The 16,978-nt window shown below is 36.7% G+C and overlaps 1 protein-coding gene across 1 annotated transcript; it reads left to right on the forward strand.

The window, feature by feature from the left end:
* The first annotated feature begins 1,114 nt into the window (after nt 1–1,114).
* Nucleotides 1,115–12,044, forward strand: LOC128371166 (gamma-aminobutyric acid receptor subunit rho-3-like). Its single transcript, XM_053331404.1, has 9 exons — nt 1,115–1,257; nt 2,038–2,150; nt 7,185–7,252; nt 7,356–7,579; nt 8,362–8,444; nt 8,994–9,131; nt 10,989–11,141; nt 11,362–11,555; nt 11,698–12,044. The coding sequence occupies exons 1-9, from the start codon at nt 1,115–1,117 to the stop codon at nt 11,995–11,997; spliced, it is 1,416 nt and encodes a 471-aa protein (XP_053187379.1). The 3' UTR covers nt 11,998–12,044.
* The last annotated feature ends 4,934 nt before the right edge of the window (nt 12,045–16,978 follow it).

Below are 16,978 nucleotides of genomic sequence, written 5' to 3' on the forward strand. Positions count from 1 at the left end.
TCCATAATTTGGTTCAGAAAGGAGTTGATTCTATGATACTTTTTGGTGTATTTTGTTGCACTGAATTGCATTTTACAATAAAGTCTACTATTTTGTTCACCCTCTATCTTTTTTATAATGCAGTTCATTGTGTTGTCATCACAAAGAGTGTGAAGGTCCATCTTTTGACAAAAAAAACAAACAAAACAAAACAAAAAAAACATCAGAAATGTTTCATGTTAAGCTCATGAATTGAACACTAACCCCAACCCTAACCTAAAACCTAACCTTAACCCAACATTGTGATATTGTTTTGGATTGGACCCTTCTTGTTACTCACACAGTAATGTTGACTGTATTCTGATCCTTTTTTCCGACTATCTGATGTACAAAATGGCTAAAAGCCTCAGGTCAGGAATCACATCGAATCACATGTGCTTCAAATGCTAACCACCCGAGAGCTATATAAGTGCAATGTTTACAGATGTGGAACAAACATATGCTTGCATCTGTCTGCTTGCAATGAGATCATTCATGTCCACCCACCAAAGCAGTGTGCAATTGTAGGGGAAATCCTGTAAAAAATCCTGCAATGTGTAAAAGTAGGCTACAGGCTTTTTATTTTTATCTGGTCAGAATGATGATGAAACTGCTGGTTGTATTATCCTCTGTCCCCGCCCTCTACTGCCTCCAGTTTGTAGGTTACTGAAAGATTTCACCAACCACACATAAGAAGATTAGGGAGGAATTAATGGTATTCCTTTGTCATTATAGGAAAAAATTGATATTTGGTTTTAAATCAGAGGGTGGGGACAGTGGTGAGCGGGACAACATGTTGTGTCAGGGGACGTAAGCAGAGGGATGGCACAGTGACAAACAAACTCAGTCAGGGGAATGCCTGCGTAGTGGAGCTAAGCACTGGATATCTTAACTGATGTTCACCATGTCACAGGAGATGAGAGTGCAGGATAACGCAGAGGTTGCTGGGTGTGTGCGCGGCGGGGCAGAATGAGTGTCGCAGGGGTATGGACGTGCCAGTAGAGGACGAGGACAGCTGTGGCATTCCCGGGGTGAGACGCTGACACAGTGGGAGGAACGTTTGTGTTCCTCTTGTCTTTCCAGCACCAGCTTCACCATGAGAGTGGCCCTCCTGGCCTTAAGACTGATGTGCTTGGCCTGGCTGTGGCCTGTCACCCAGCTCAACAGCAGCAGCTTCCCAAATAAGAGGAGACACAAGGAGCTGTACCTTGGAGAGAACACCAAGCAAAAGCATGCAGGGTAAGCCAAAGTGGGATTTCTAGTGTGACCCCTTGCTTTGTTGTAATTGTGGAGCTGCTTCTGCTGCTCTACTTTTTGTTTCATTGAAGGAGGATTTTTTTTTCTCTCTGTGGTGGTTCACAATGTCCTCACGAATATGGTTGCGTAATTAATCATGATGCTTTCCATTAATGTCATGATGGATCAAGGTAAGAGCAGGTCATTGGTTAGGATCATGTGAGGTGAGAGGTGACATTCAGAGACAAGCTTCAGATGCTACAGTCCGTGTAATTACTGAATTCTTCATTTGTGTTAGACTGAATCTCTCTGCTGTAGGTGCACAAGGAAAATGATATGGAGAATTTGCAGTACTATGAGGATAACAAACATAATGCTTAGTAATCTGTACTGATTGTTGCTTAATGAAAATGGATTATTTCATAACATAAAATAACCCATTGTGTGAGACAATGACAGCTCATTTTTTGTTCACAATAATCACTTCATGAGGATTTTTATGGAGGTGGGCCTCTTTATGAACTGAAACATATACAAGAGAACACCCACAAAATTTGAGGAGTTACAAGTGCATTAGATCAGTGTCAATACACTGTAAGTAAAAAAACAACTCTCATTTCCTGTTCAAACCAAAGCCTTTGCTTTAAATCAGGGTGTTAAAGTCCAGTTAACAATCACTAATTCTCTCGACCAGATGTCAGTTGTGTGTCTGTATTAGAAAGAGAATGATCAAGACAGAAAGAGTTTTTGCGTCAGCTGTTATTTGTCCTCTTTGGTTCTCAGACGAGTGGATCTTAAGTTGAAAAAGCTGGACAGCACCAAGTCCCTGCTAATCAAATCGGAGCAGCTGCTTCGGATTGAGGACCATGACTTTGCAATGCGACCAGGCTTCGGAGGTAAGACACACACCTCATCGATCTATCTATTTATGTATCTGTCTATTTGTCTTCTTTTTTCTTTTTCTTTTTAATAACCATGTGCTTGCCTGGCAGCTTGCTAAAATTAATGTAGGTTACTGTGCTGTCTTTGGTATTACGCCTCCCAAAAAAACCCTGAATGACCTAGATTGTCTGTCTGTGTGAGACAATGACTACAGACACTAGTACAGAGAGAATAATCTGAACTGTGAATCTAAATCTGTGGGGGGAAAAAGATAAAACAAAAAGCCTGACGTTACATGATATTAAAAAAAAACTGTTAAGAGACCTACATGTGTTTTGTGATAATCTGCATCTGTAGAATGTTTAATATAAATGGCAGTATCTGATACAGGAATACATATAGCAAATCTGTGTGTGACAAGTGCTGTATTGTATACATTTGGTTTTAGTTTTTGCTATTATACAAAGTGAGTGGTGTGCAAGAACATTTGGGTAAATAGGCCATTCAGAGGACATCAACTTGCACTCATTTCATCATTTTATATTTATAAATTTTGAACCTGGAAAGCATTGTGTAAGGTTTTAACACTCTTGAGAGGTAAATTGTGAACACAGTGGATGCACAAAATAACATTCTTTTCTGATTGCAAACATCAAAGGAGTCATGACTTCAACCTGTAAGAATCATTATATGACTAGTTTCTCAGAAACACCTCAAACATAAAATTGTACAAAAACTCTACATCAAAACAAAACAATATACAAAAAAATCATATGCACAATAAACCAATTCATTTTTAAAAACACAAAATCCCATCAGTCCAACTATGGAAACTTGTTGGTGCTCCAATAACAAAAAATACCAGAAGAACCTCTACAGAAAGTGAAACATATTGTGTATGAAGAGCATAGGCTGATAAGTCATAGGTCAAAGATACAATTTACTTTTCAAATGTCGTGTTTAGTTTGAAATAATACTGTCAGTGGAGTTGAAGAGTTGACTCCATCAATGTTAGACATTCTGAAGACTCTTAGTCAATGAAACAACAAGAGACATTTCTGATTTCTAAACAAAGTCAATGACATGATTCTGTTCTGCTGTTACTGAATCATGAATGTAACTGTGGCTCAGCAAACAATTGATCAGACTGTCTTGTACTGTTTTACTTCTTGCAAGTTGTAGTTGACCTCTCTCCTGAAGATTGCATGTACATTCTTGTACTTTTGACCTTTTATTTAATGCATCAGATTTTTTTTAATGGCTTCTTTTGGAGAGTTTTATGTCCAACAAGGAGATGAAAGGTGTTCTGATATTATCTGTAAAAAATGAACAGAACTTCACTTTCAGAGCCCTATCTGCCTGATATAATCCCTCCCACTTCACTACTCTATTGTAATCGTAGACTGATGGTTTTGAGTGCTTACATTCATTAGATAATGGTACCGAGAGAACGGGATGTTTATAGTGCGTATCATACGTTTCCAGCATTCTGCTTCTTCACGATGACATAAGGACCATACTATACAGTATGAAATATTTATGTAATAGTACCAAGGTTATTATAGTTTTGAAATTGTCTCTAGTTTTTATTTTTATTTAATTTTCAGTTTGCTTTTTTATTTCAGTTTAGTTTTAGTTAGTTCAACGAGTGATTTAGTAGTTTTAGTTTAGTTTTTATTTTGAGGAATTGACTAGTTCCAGTTTAGTTTTTATTTAGCTTTAGTCTTAGTCTTAGTTTTTCAGGTATTAAGAGAAAGCCTTGACTTGTAGAAGCTGAAAAGGATGACAGAATGAGTGTCACCACATATGGTTTATCATATCATATATAAGTCCTTTTTAATTTCATTCTTTGACCACGGCTGCTGCAGGACAGGAAGTAATCGAGGGAGAAAACGAAACAACAACGAAAATGAAGCTGAATTTATCTGCAATTCAGTTAGTTTTAGTTAGTTTTACATTGTTCATTGTAGTTTTTATTTAGTTTTCGTTTTTTTTTAAATTGTAGTTTTTATTTTACTTTCAGTTAACTAAATTCTTTTTTCATTGCTAATTTTAGTTTTAGTCTTAGTTTTTGTTAACTATAATAAACCTGAATAGTAAAATATGGTATTTTGTAACATAACATTAAGATTATAGCATTTCAATTTCTAAAGTTAACATTTCAGTTTATGCACTTGCATAAACTGTACTTGCAATCCAGGCTGAGCGTCTTTGCTGGTAGTTGTGAAAAAGTCAACTCTGCTATACATAGCATTATGTCACCCGGTTGTTGTTTTTATAGCATGTTCTGGTTTGTATGCAGAATTTACATATTTTTACAGTATGTGTAAGGCTTTACACAAAGTTGAGACTGAAGCCAGAGGAAGATTTGTGAAACTGATGAGATTTGTAACCCTATCCCTAAACTTGATCCTAACCGTAACTGTAACTTTAACCTGACTGCACTCGAAAGAGTCCAGCTGATCCAACCTAGCAGTTCCCGTTACACCAGATCATGTGCACTAAAATTTCCATTTCCAATCATCTTTCATAACTGTCATGTATTGGGTTAAATACGTCACATTTCTAGTTGTTTGGACAATAAAGCAAGTAAAAGCAGATGCTCCTTGTCATGATTCAATTCTGAATGCAGCAATTAAATATTAAGATGTACACACAACAATGGTGATGAGGATGTCAGACATTTGAAAGAAAGAAGGTGTAGCTGATTTAGAACTTTTAAATCATTTTTATCAACGTTTTTGGGTTGTTTTTTATCTTTTAGAGTGTAAAGTCTAAACCACCAAAGTTAGGGGATACATTGCATTTTAACCGCAGTATGAAAAAGTCCATACTATCACAGCCCTAGCACCAGTTCAACATGGTCTTCTGTCACAGAAAGGTATCTGAACCAGTGAATGCTACAGATGTGAGAAGCAAGGATCTTGTCAATTATGGTAGTAGATTCATGTCACAGTTTGCAAAAACGTCAGCGTGGCTATGAAGTCTGACCCAGAAAGACACACCATTTAACCTCAGACCAGAAAAGAAATGAGCTTTCCAAGCTTTTAGGATGAGCTAGCCAGAGCTGTTACCTTAGTCTACTTTGTGTAAGGTAGGAAGTTTGATCTTGTCATAGACCATAAGCCATCGGAAGTTATATACAGATCTAAACCATGTGCACACATAAAGTGATGGGTCCTCAAACTGCGGCCATAAAACTTCAGAACACTTGGGAATAGTGGGAACCAAACAACACCTCAGAACCAAGTATTGATAGCCTGGCATGAATAAAGCATCTGAGGAATATTGTAATGCATGTCATGGATGTCAAATTATAGCCAGACCCAACCCACCAGAACCACTGAGAACCACACCCCGACCGGTTCCCGGGCAGAGTGTTGCCATAGATCTACTAGGACCAGTGCCAACCAATAATTCCATTCTGTAGATTTCAACAGTCGCTATTATTAGTATGATGTTCTGACCTCTACAACTGCAGACAAATTCATCAAAAGTCTTGAGTCCAGCCCTCAGCAAACATGGATTACCTGTCATCTGCAAACCAGACAATGGACCATAGTTCAAATCTGACTTATTCAAATTCATGAGGACAACATCAAAATGGGCTCAGGTACCAGACATCTGTGAATCATACATACAGTACTGGAGGTACGTGATAGAGTTGCAGAGCAAAAAGGAAAGGCAACATTTTTCAACTCAGTACCACACAAAGCTGTGAGTAAAACAGGAAATCAAGTTCAAATCTCCAACTGGAGTACACTATTAGAGGAACACTGCACATGTGAAAAGACATGAGACCGACAGGCCTAAGGAAACAGGAGGAAACACTGGAAGCCAAGGGCAGTGTACTTTGCATGGATGCACACATAAACAGGCCCCTCAAATGTCAGAAATGCCAATAGAGACCTCAGAGAGTTAAGAGGGCACCTGAAAGACTTTGTGATTTTGCATTGAAGTGAAATGTATATATTGTGTGGATGTGAAATAGTTGTCGATTGTTGAAAAGACACAAATTGTAAGGTGGTTGTTAAGCTATGAAAAACAGCTAATATAGAAAGTAAAAATGTAAAAGTTTATTTTCAAGAAAAGAAGAAATGCCATGTATGGGTTTTAGATAGGTCACATGTCTAGTAGACAGGAAGGGGCAGGGGAGAACAGAAAGATTTAGCTAGGAGGCATGTAGTTGAATTGTTGTTTGGATAATAAAGCAAGTAAAAGCATAAGCTCCACATGATGATTGAATTCAAATGCCCTATCTGATTAAGTATTAAGATAGGCACACAACATTAACCTCTATGGTGGACTTCTAACCTCTGTGGTGTTTCCCTGTTCAGTGCATGCTGGGATGTAGGCTGTTGAAAGTGAGCCAGAGTTATTCCCTCTGGCCAGATTTTACAAATACTATAAAATCAGCTTTGGATCTGTTGCCTGTCTGAAACAGTTCAAATTTAAAAGGATTTGTTGTGTTCTAATGTTTCTATTTCCACAAATGTTGGAGATCAAATGGTCTCATCAGGAGATCTGGTTGTAGTTTTCAACAGATATGTCACCCATTATCTTCTTAAAACATACATTTTGTGTTGTTTTCTCTGTCTTGTATTTTTCAGAGTGCTCAGCCAAGTATTTTATAACTCTGTTGAGGATCTCAAAGACATCAAATGGATCTCAAAGTTCAGAGATCCATTGAGATTTTCTAAGTTTGAGATTCCAAAACCCTTCCAAGAATTTAGTTGTCTGTGCTTCTTCAGTGAACAGCAGCCTTCATGAGAATGTCATGACCTGTGATGTTGTAGCTATGGAAAGGCAATACGGGCAAAATGCTGAATTAATGAGTCATGCTTAAGAACCAGCACGATGCCAGGGTCAGTACTTTAATCTAACCTTTTATCTCTGTTGTCTCTAAAATGTGGCTTATGTCTTAATTAATAGCTCAGCAGTGGGATTTACACATAATCTCTGGCAGATGTAGAGACAGATGATTCATAGAGGATGCAATCCAACTGTTGCTTAAAGCTGATTCATTACAACGTTTGTCCTTTTTGCAGGTGCAGCTCTTCCTGTCGGCATTGATGTCCAGGTAGAGAGCATTGACAGCATAAGTGAAGTAAACATGGTACGTACCTCTAGGATTACTATTCATGCCATTATGCACTGTCTCATTTTCTTTATGGGCTTCAACATTGCTGTTTATTTCTGGTATGTGTGTTGTTTTTCAGGACTTCACCATGACTTTGTACTTGAGGCATTACTGGCAGGATGATCGCCTGGCCTTCCCGTCAAGCAGTAACAAGAGTCGCACCTTCGATGCACGTCTAGTGAAGAAAATTTGGGTCCCTGACGTGTTCTTCGTCCACTCTAAGCGCTCCTTTATCCATGACACAACCATGGAAAACATTATGCTAAGGGTTTATCCTGACGGCAATATCCTCTACAGTGTGAGGTAAAAAAAAAGTTTTCATCAAAATAGAAACCATTACATAAAGTGATGTAAAGTGATGTAAAGTCAGTATATTTACTCAATAATGATAGTTAAACATCATCTGGACAAAATTTGCTGACATTTGCTACTGGTCATACCAGATCATGTAAGGCTGACTCTTGAGTGTATTGAAATTAGCAACTGTGTGTTTATTGCATAAAAATTCTTTTATATATTTGTGTTATTTTTTTCTTTCAAGTGTGCATACAAATCTAGTTCAATGAATCATGAAGTAATATTATTATTATTAGAATATATTATTTATATATATATATATTAATCATCAGTCAAGTTATAAAACAATAGGATATTGGACAATAGGACAACAGTAGGATTTAACGAGCAGATCCTGAGATCACTGCAGGAATACAATAAATGAAGGTGGCACATAAGCTTTCAGACTACATTCATCATATCCATTTCAGTCACAGATGTCAACAATATGGCATCATCAGCTAGCAAAGCTTGCTGTAGCCACAGGAGATTCAGATTCTATACAGAAGCATTTAGTGAATGCACAACTTCTGTTCTTGTCACCACCAACATTTTAACTGTGAAAAAGCAGTCCAGTAGTTTTGTTTTATACCCTACTTGACATTTTAATTGCTTGTTGACTGTGGTTAATCTTTACAGCCTTGCTCTGAAAATAAACCATTAAAGCAAATAACATTTACATTGAACATAGTTGCTGGATGATTGCTTGATTTATGTGGGTGTTTCTTTAACTATATGCTGTTTTTTAGGATCACTGTGACAGCACTTTGCTCGATGGACTTCAGTAGTTTCCCTCTGGACACACAGAATTGCTCTCTGGAACTGGAGAGCTGTGAGTACCAAACTACATTTTGGAAATTGTTGCTTGTGGCAGATCATAATTTACATCATGTCCTTGCTAGACATGTTTTCCTGAAAAAACATTAGGCAGTCTTTGATACACTGATTTGTAATTTAAAGGCACAGAAATGCACGCTATACTTCAACGCATTACCATATGAGTAAATAAGTCATAATCCTAAATCAGGTCAATCTCTGTCCATTATACATGTCTGTCTTCCTGATTCAGGATTTACTGGGGATTAGTTGTTCATTATATTCTGCTCTGAACTTGAAGTTGGTCATACTTTATCAAACTGACAGAGTCTGGATTACTTCCTGTGCAGAGTGTGGGGATTGTTTTGTCTTTATGGCCTGCTTCTCTCTCTATCCTCTCTTTATTTATTTCTCATATTATTACATGAATAAAGCATGGATCCTGATCTCAGAGGACAAGCAGGAGTCCCATTTCTGTGCACTCTTTCCTGTCCTCTGAGAAAATCATCTGACTCTTCTAAGAGAGGTGTCACCCTGCTCCCCCTCTTTTTTCCTCTCTTTAAAGATGCTTACAATGAGAATGACCTCATGCTCTACTGGAAGAACGGGAACGATTCATTAAGGACTGATGAGATTGTGCTCTCTCAGTTTTTTATTGAAGACTTTCAGCCTTCCTTTGGGCTCGCCTTCTACAGCAGTACTGGTATGTGAGGATGGAAACTTGGGGCCCTCTGAGCTGTACCCGCTTTGAGAACAACCAGAGAGCTCCTGCTTTTATCTAAACACTTAAAAATAAATAATAATAATAATAACAATAAATAAACTACAGCATTTCTGAAGGGCAAAGTTTGAGATTCTTATACCTATATATAGTATTATGTTTCCCTCACAGTGACACCTGCTAGAAATACTGTGATTGTGCTGATGACTAGTTAAAGGGGATGTATCATGCATATTTCCAGGTCTATATTTATACTCGGGGCCTTTATTATTATATCTTTGTATTATTCACAATTCAAAAGCTTCTTATTTCCAATGGCTCCTTATGCAACCCCTCAGTTTAGCCGGTGTCTGAAACGATGTTGCCACTGGGATTAACGACTAATATTTTGGAGGTTCCAGTTTAGCCAGAAGATATCCAGATCATGGATATACAGACTGAGACTTCCTCTTCCATGCATTGGTTATTGTTTATCATTCAATTAGCAACTTGAGACGCAAGAATTGAGAGTTGGAGTTGAGAAATGTTGTCTACAATCAGATTGTTTTAAAAGTAGCAAGTTTACACTCAGTTAACAACCATCATATTGCTTTTGTAGCTGTTTAGGTCTACACAACATTTCGTCCTGTTTAGCTGCATGTAACCAAAGCATGTTCCTGTAGAAATCACTGGAACAGAAACCAGTAAACTTTCAATCCCAAAATCTTGTCTCTTGTCCTTCTGCATTCATATGCAGATATATGTCAGGGATTCATCTGAAATCGGCCATTTAAGAACATGTCTCTTTATGACCCCCCTCCTGATGAGCCCACTCTCTTGTGATTGGCCAGTTCTCAGATGCTGCCCCTCAGCAGACAGCAGACATCTGGCGGCTCCAGAGGCTATGTAAACAAACAGCAGCAGTAGGAATTCACTTATTTTTTCTCATTCTTCAAAGTGGAAACTTCTCATATATATCAAACAACCCGAATCCTATCCAAAATATGCAAGTGGACAACACCAACAACCCATGGAAGAAACTTAGCAACAAAGGCTATGGATTGCTGTTTGTGTGCCTGAATAAACAATCTGACATCATCATGAGAATGAAGTAGAGGAATAAAGCATTCATGATTTGAAAAAAAAGCATGATATGTCCCTTTTAATGCTATCTCAGATTCATGTGCAACAAAGGACCTGTACATTTCTATAGGTACTGGTGAGTGTTGAGCGAAAAGTTCAACACTTTACCTCAACATGCAGTGGATCAGTATGTATGTGGTGATATCATATAGATGATATAGGTTTAAGAATCCTGAACTTTTCCATTGAATAATTGAAAAAAAGTGAGTTCAAAACAAAGCTGGGACAGACTGTTTGTCACTGTATTCTATATTATAAAATAATAAAGTACATAAAATTCAAATAAATTATATTTCAGTTTATTTACTAGATTTAATTTTTTGTAAATATTATTTTTTTTAAACATTTTTATGAGAAACTAAAATAAGACAATAAGACACTTTCAAAATCCTACTTGTTTGTACTATCATAGACAAAATAGGGGCCAGAGAGATTTGCCAATCAATGAGAAATACTCCTGTGGGCACCTACAGTACCTCTCTGAGGTTGTTATATCACTTCAGCTGTGGACAGATTTTCCCCAGAAAATAGTTACTCAACTAAGTTCTGAGTTCCCCCTACAGTGGAGGTTTACCCTATATTTTCTTCGACTCACAACTGTGACAATCTAAAGTGTTTTTATTTCCCAGTGAGATTGTGTTGTTTTCTGCTATCACTCCCTGTTATTATAACCTGCTTGCTCTGCCTCCACTTTCTGTCTGTTCATCTCTATTCCAGGTTGGTACAATCGACTCTACATAAATTTCATTCTCAGGAGGCATATCTTCTTCTTCATGCTTCAGACGTACTTTCCTACAATGCTGATGGTGATGCTGTCCTGGGTGTCCTTTTGGATAGACAGGAGGGCCGTACCTGCACGTGTCTCTCTGGGTACTGAGATCACATGTCAACATGGCCATTGAAACATACTTTAAATTTGTAATTTGACATAAACTGGTACAATTTATAATTACTGCACCTAGTTTTATGGTTGTATTTAAGCTTTTTGAAATTAGAAGGATTAAGAGTTGTTTCAACTATTATAGTGTTATGTTCTTTGTTAAGCAACATTTTTTAATATTGATGTTGTGTTGTGCTTCTCTTTGACCAGGCATCACCACTGTCCTGACAATGTCCACCATTATCACTGGTGTCTCAGCCTCTATGCCTCAGGTGTCATACGTCAAAGCTGTAGATATCTACTTGTGGGCAAGCTTCCTGTTTGTCTTCCTGTCTGTCATTGAGTACGCTGCAGTTAACTATTTCACCACAGTGGAGGAAATGAAGAGGCTCAAGAATGCAAAGGTCATTTATTTTCAGTGTTTTTTTTGTAGCTTTTAATTTCTTCTTAAATCTCATCTGACACATTTGACCCACAGAAAATGATTTCCTTCCATCTGGTGCTTGCTGCCTAACATCTTCTCGTCTCCTCCCTCTGCCGCTACAGATCCCCACCTTCAATGCCACCCAGGCTATGGCGTTTGATGGCTGTTTCCATGACAATGACATTGACCTGACTTCTTTTCCAGAGGATCCTAGTACACCAAATACAGAGAGGAACACCCAGTCACGAAATTCTACTAACTCTGCACCCACAGAGGGCACCAGGCTACGCCGCAAGCACCCTTTAAAAGAAAACCTTAGCTTCATAATGAGCAACAGTTATATGATCGACTCCTACTCCAGAGTCATATTTCCCCTGGCTTACCTGCTCTTTAACATCATTTACTGGAGTATGTATGCATAGTAAACTCACTATGCAGCAAATGAACACTATCTTTTTGACTATTTTCACCACCATACAGTGTAACACCAACAGGCTGCAATAAACTTCCAACACTCTGTTCTTCTATGGGATATGACCTTAAGTTTGCACGACGTCTACTCAAGACGTGTTCACTTGTCAGAAAAATGTGATATCAGCTGTTGAATTTATTGGCTGTTATTTTAGTGTATGTTTATGAGTGTTTTTGCATGCCTGTTTTATAAGAGAAAGAGTTTTAATCAAAACAAATGCATTTACAGTACCAATCAAATATTTGGACACACTTTCCCATTCAATGAGGAAGTGCGACCAAATGTTTGACTGGTACCGTAAGTTTTTTCAGGATTTTATTTTATTGCTTGATTAGACACATTATATACATGAAATTGTGTAATTATTGTACAGCGTCTTGAAAAATAAATATACCCTCTTAAACAAGTGTGTTGAGTTCTTTCTTAACCAAGCAGGAGAAAGCAGTCTATTAAGTAGTCATTCCAGAGCTTTCTATCATCATCAGCAGATATTTATTAATTTTTTATTTTATTTTATTTACAAAATTAAATTTATACAGGTTTACCAATCCAACAACAGTAAGGCTCAAGGTACCGTACAAATAATATTACATCAATAAAGAACTAAAAGGGTAAAACAAAATAAATGAATAAATTACAGATTGAATTTATTCCATAAATTCTCTAGTTCTCACAGCAGTGCGTGCAGTATATTTCAGTCTAGGTACACTTTTTACCCTGACACATTGTGTAATTTGACCATTAACAGTATCCCTTCATATAGAGTTTATACAATCTTTGTAACCACATATCTATTTTGCATTCATGAATATCTTATCAAGCTTTAATAAATGACCTAAAACAGGTGACAGCATAATGATTTTAAGTCATTTTATTTTAAACATTTTCTGAATAAATTTGGAACAGATTTGATACAGAAAATATCCTTTATGTACACAAATGTATACCTGCTGCACAAAAAAAAGTTTTTTTTAAAACTATTGTTCAGGGTGTTTTAGCATGTCAATCTGTCAAAACTAATTATCTTCCCCTTCTAATTCCTTTTCAAAAAATATCAAGGTAATATGAAAACTTTTGACTAAAGATGCATAATACAGCTTTCACAAAATTGTTTAGGTTTCAATTTTTTTCTAAACACCTGCAACAATAGGCCACTTGGGGGCAGCAGAAACAAGCTGTGAACACAAGAATGTCATATCACCTTTAAGATGATGGGACAAACTTGTGAGCAAACGGTTTACACATCCAGTAGATACAGAGTACCTTTAGCATCTACATTAGAATTACTCTGAAGTCTTGCTTCTGGTTATCTGGTGAGTGCAAATGCAGTGTACAGACGTGTTTTGAAGCTTTTTCACAGAAAACTGCCACTGCTGCATCTTAAAATCGACACACACAAATGCATACAACAAACATAACTGTACAGTAGACAAGACTGAACAGTACCAATAACCATAAAAATATATAGTATTATATACAAAATACATTACATTCAGGATCATTGCTCACGTGTTGGTGTTAAAAAGCTTTTAATCCTACATTTAGGGTGTGATGCACAACATTTTACTTCATTGATATTTAGCATTACTAGTTCTATAAGTCCAGTAGAGCTCTGAGATCTATTGACTCAGGTCAGATAGTGGAGCCCAGAGTTCACACAAATGGAACAAACTACCAGCAGAACTGAAATCAGCCCCAACTGTGAACATGGTTAAAAACATTTCTCTTCTCCTGTGCTTATGATTGAGCTCTTTTAAAGCACTTTACATTTTAATCTTTCATGTGCACTCTATGTCCTTTTAATGATTTTAAAGCAAATCATTATTTTATGCTGCAATCTTATATTTAATGCTCTATTCTAGCATTTTATTTCTCTCTTTCTATTTTTATGTGTATGGGGGGGAGGGGGGGGGGGTTAATTGTATGTTTTAATGTTTCTCAAATTGCATGTTTTTCTGTTTTATGTACAGCACATTGAGTTGCCATTGTGTATGAAATGCGCTATATAAATAAAACTGCCTTGCCTTGCCTTGCCTATAAATATCTCAGCTGGGCTGTGGCGATTATTTTAATATCCCTAATAATGCAAAATAATATGATTAAGAAATATTACAGACAATATACTTAAAACCTTGCCCACCCAATAACATCACATACATCACAAGAAAAAAAACACATTTAAATCAGTTTATGTAATAGGTATGAGGACTGGAGGAGAGGAGGAGAAAATATGCAAGGAAGAGGATTATGTCATATAGTCATTATATGTGACCTGCTCTATTTTTGAGTCACTTTGACCCAGAAACACATTTTGAGTTTTCTACATGTCTGTAAAGACTCAGCTTTGTGGCAATACCAACTGGTTTCATCTGTAGACTGGGTCGTGTTATCAGCTGTGTATTGCACATTAAGACAGCAGATCATGTTGTTTACGAAGATCATGTGATTTTTTATTTTATTGACTGTTTTGTTAATGAGCTGGAGAAAATAATACAATTTCATTCCAGGATTTATCTGATTGCATAACATTTCATGAGATACGTGAAGCCGACAGGATGCTAGATTCATCAGAGGTAATTGATGGATAATGTGATGAATGACTACAATGGAACCAATATTCAAATGAATAAGTAAACATGACAATCTGGTTTAGCTCTGATCCAGGCACAATACACAAAATTGTATGTGCCATAAAATGTTGTTTTAAATGTAACATATTTCAAAGGAAAGACATTTTGGGAAAAAAACATTTGATACATCTCTGATGTCTGTGCCCTTAATATGAATTACAGCCAGGAGACAGTTACCGTAGTTTAGCATAAGGATGGACATCAGAGGGAAGACAACAGTTCATAATTTTAAAAATAAAATGACAATTTGTGGTTTAACTGGTTTTGATGCCAGAACAGATTCTCTCTGTCTGCATTAACTTTGTGTATTCTCTGCTGGTTTCCTTGTAACCTCATTGTGGCAACAAAACTTCATGAAAACACTCCTCTTGGGCAAGAAATCGTCTGGCACAGAACCCCTAGAAAAACTGAAATTGGTGTTTTTAACCTTTGGTATTTGTACAGATTAATCAAACAAAAAATAATGTGTTAATTATTGAGTTTTAGAGAGGCTTGATGGCAGTTTATTTTTATCTTTGGCAAACTATTTTCTTGTGCTTCCAGACTTTATTCTATGCTAATCATCTACTGGCTGTAGCTTCAACTTTAATGTGCAAATATGAGAGTGGCATTGATCTTCTGAAAAGAGAGAGAATCAGTATATTTCACAAAATGTCAAACTACTCCTTTACTGTAAGAAAGGAGTAGAAAGATAGAAATGAACAAGTATTATTCTGCTCGCACAGATGATCAGATCTTTAGGCCTCTGTTACTGAAATTGCACAAAGACAGAAAACTACCTTTTTATATGTTACGTTACTTCCACTATGCAGTTCCAGAGCGCCACTAATATTAATATCACTCTACTTGACTCCCCACTTATCTTGATCAGCCTTTTTATTTTTACCAGATTATATTCATTGAGGTCATCCTGGCACCACTATAACAATGTCTCTGAATTCCTGGACTGTTTTAGATCAGTACAAATAATGGTGTAGGGTGTGACTGCACGTCACTATCTGTTGTGCTGAAGCGACTGTAAATCCTACAATACCTGACAACCAAAACAAAAGTCTCAGCAGCAGACATTAAACAGATAAAGACTGCCACACTTTTTTACCTTTCACACAGAATGGAGATGCTAAATTAAGAATGTTAATGCTGAAATTAACTATTTAGATCTGTTCTACCAACACTTTGTCTCCCAGCCCTCTGCTGGAATGAATGATAAAATATCAATACCTCACCTGTGGTTATCTCTATCCCCCCTGTATAACTCCCCCTGGTCTTCAGTTACAGAACTACACCTTTGATTTGTTTTATACTTTTTACATGTATACTAATTTATTGATGTTAATAAGTAATTTATAAATTATTATATTGTTTATTTGCCGAGGACAATGCATATTAATGGACAATTTGTGCAATGACGTCTTGTAAATATACCGGGTTTAGCTCAAGGCTAATTTCCACCCGTAGTCCTCACATTAAAAGACAGACAGACATACCATAAAAACAAACAACTTAAAATATAAAAAAATATAATATTATTCATTAATATTATTATAATGATGTGAAATAATTGCTACAAAATTATCAACAAATCTTTGGTCAATCAGGTTGTGAAGGATCAAATTTAACCAGCTCAGATTGTTTGACCCCTGACCTCCTGGCAACAGGTCCTAGTGTTTTCCATTAATGATACAAATCTACTTTTTATGTCACCTAAAACAGATTGAACATGTACCTTTTATATTTTCACAATTGATTATTATGTCCTTAATGTCTTTTAAATTCTAAAACACACAAACCCAGATGTGTGTGTGCACCCTTTTGGGAGTAACTGTCATTAATACTCATATGTTTGCTCAGGTTAACACAGTCAAAGAGGCACAGCAATGGAGGAAATTAATGTGTGTGCATTAATGAGCATAGTGGCAGTGATAGATAAGCAGTTCTTAAAAGCCAGTACATAACCCAACAGTCATACTTGTATAATGCAGGTGGTGTGTGACTTATGACGTAAATGGTAAATGTTTCAAAGCCAGGGCTCTTTTAGCTCCTGGAAACAATTGTTTACATACCCTTAGAAACACCTTTCTTGTCAAACAAGTTACATAAAATTTTATGTCTTTTAAGTCATTTTTTTAGGACAGGTGTTGAGTGAGCCTTTCCTGAGGTAAAGTGACTGTTCCACTTGACGTTTCAAGGGCGTGCCATGTAGGTGAACTATTGATCTTACTAAGAAAGTCACAAAGTCACAGTGAACATACACAGCAATGTGCTGACAATAAAGGCTTGCCTCATTTGAGAGATAAAAAT

This window comes from Scomber japonicus, chromosome 13, assembly GCF_027409825.1.
Source record: "Scomber japonicus isolate fScoJap1 chromosome 13, fScoJap1.pri, whole genome shotgun sequence".
Lineage (NCBI taxonomy): Eukaryota > Metazoa > Chordata > Actinopteri > Scombriformes > Scombridae > Scomber > Scomber japonicus.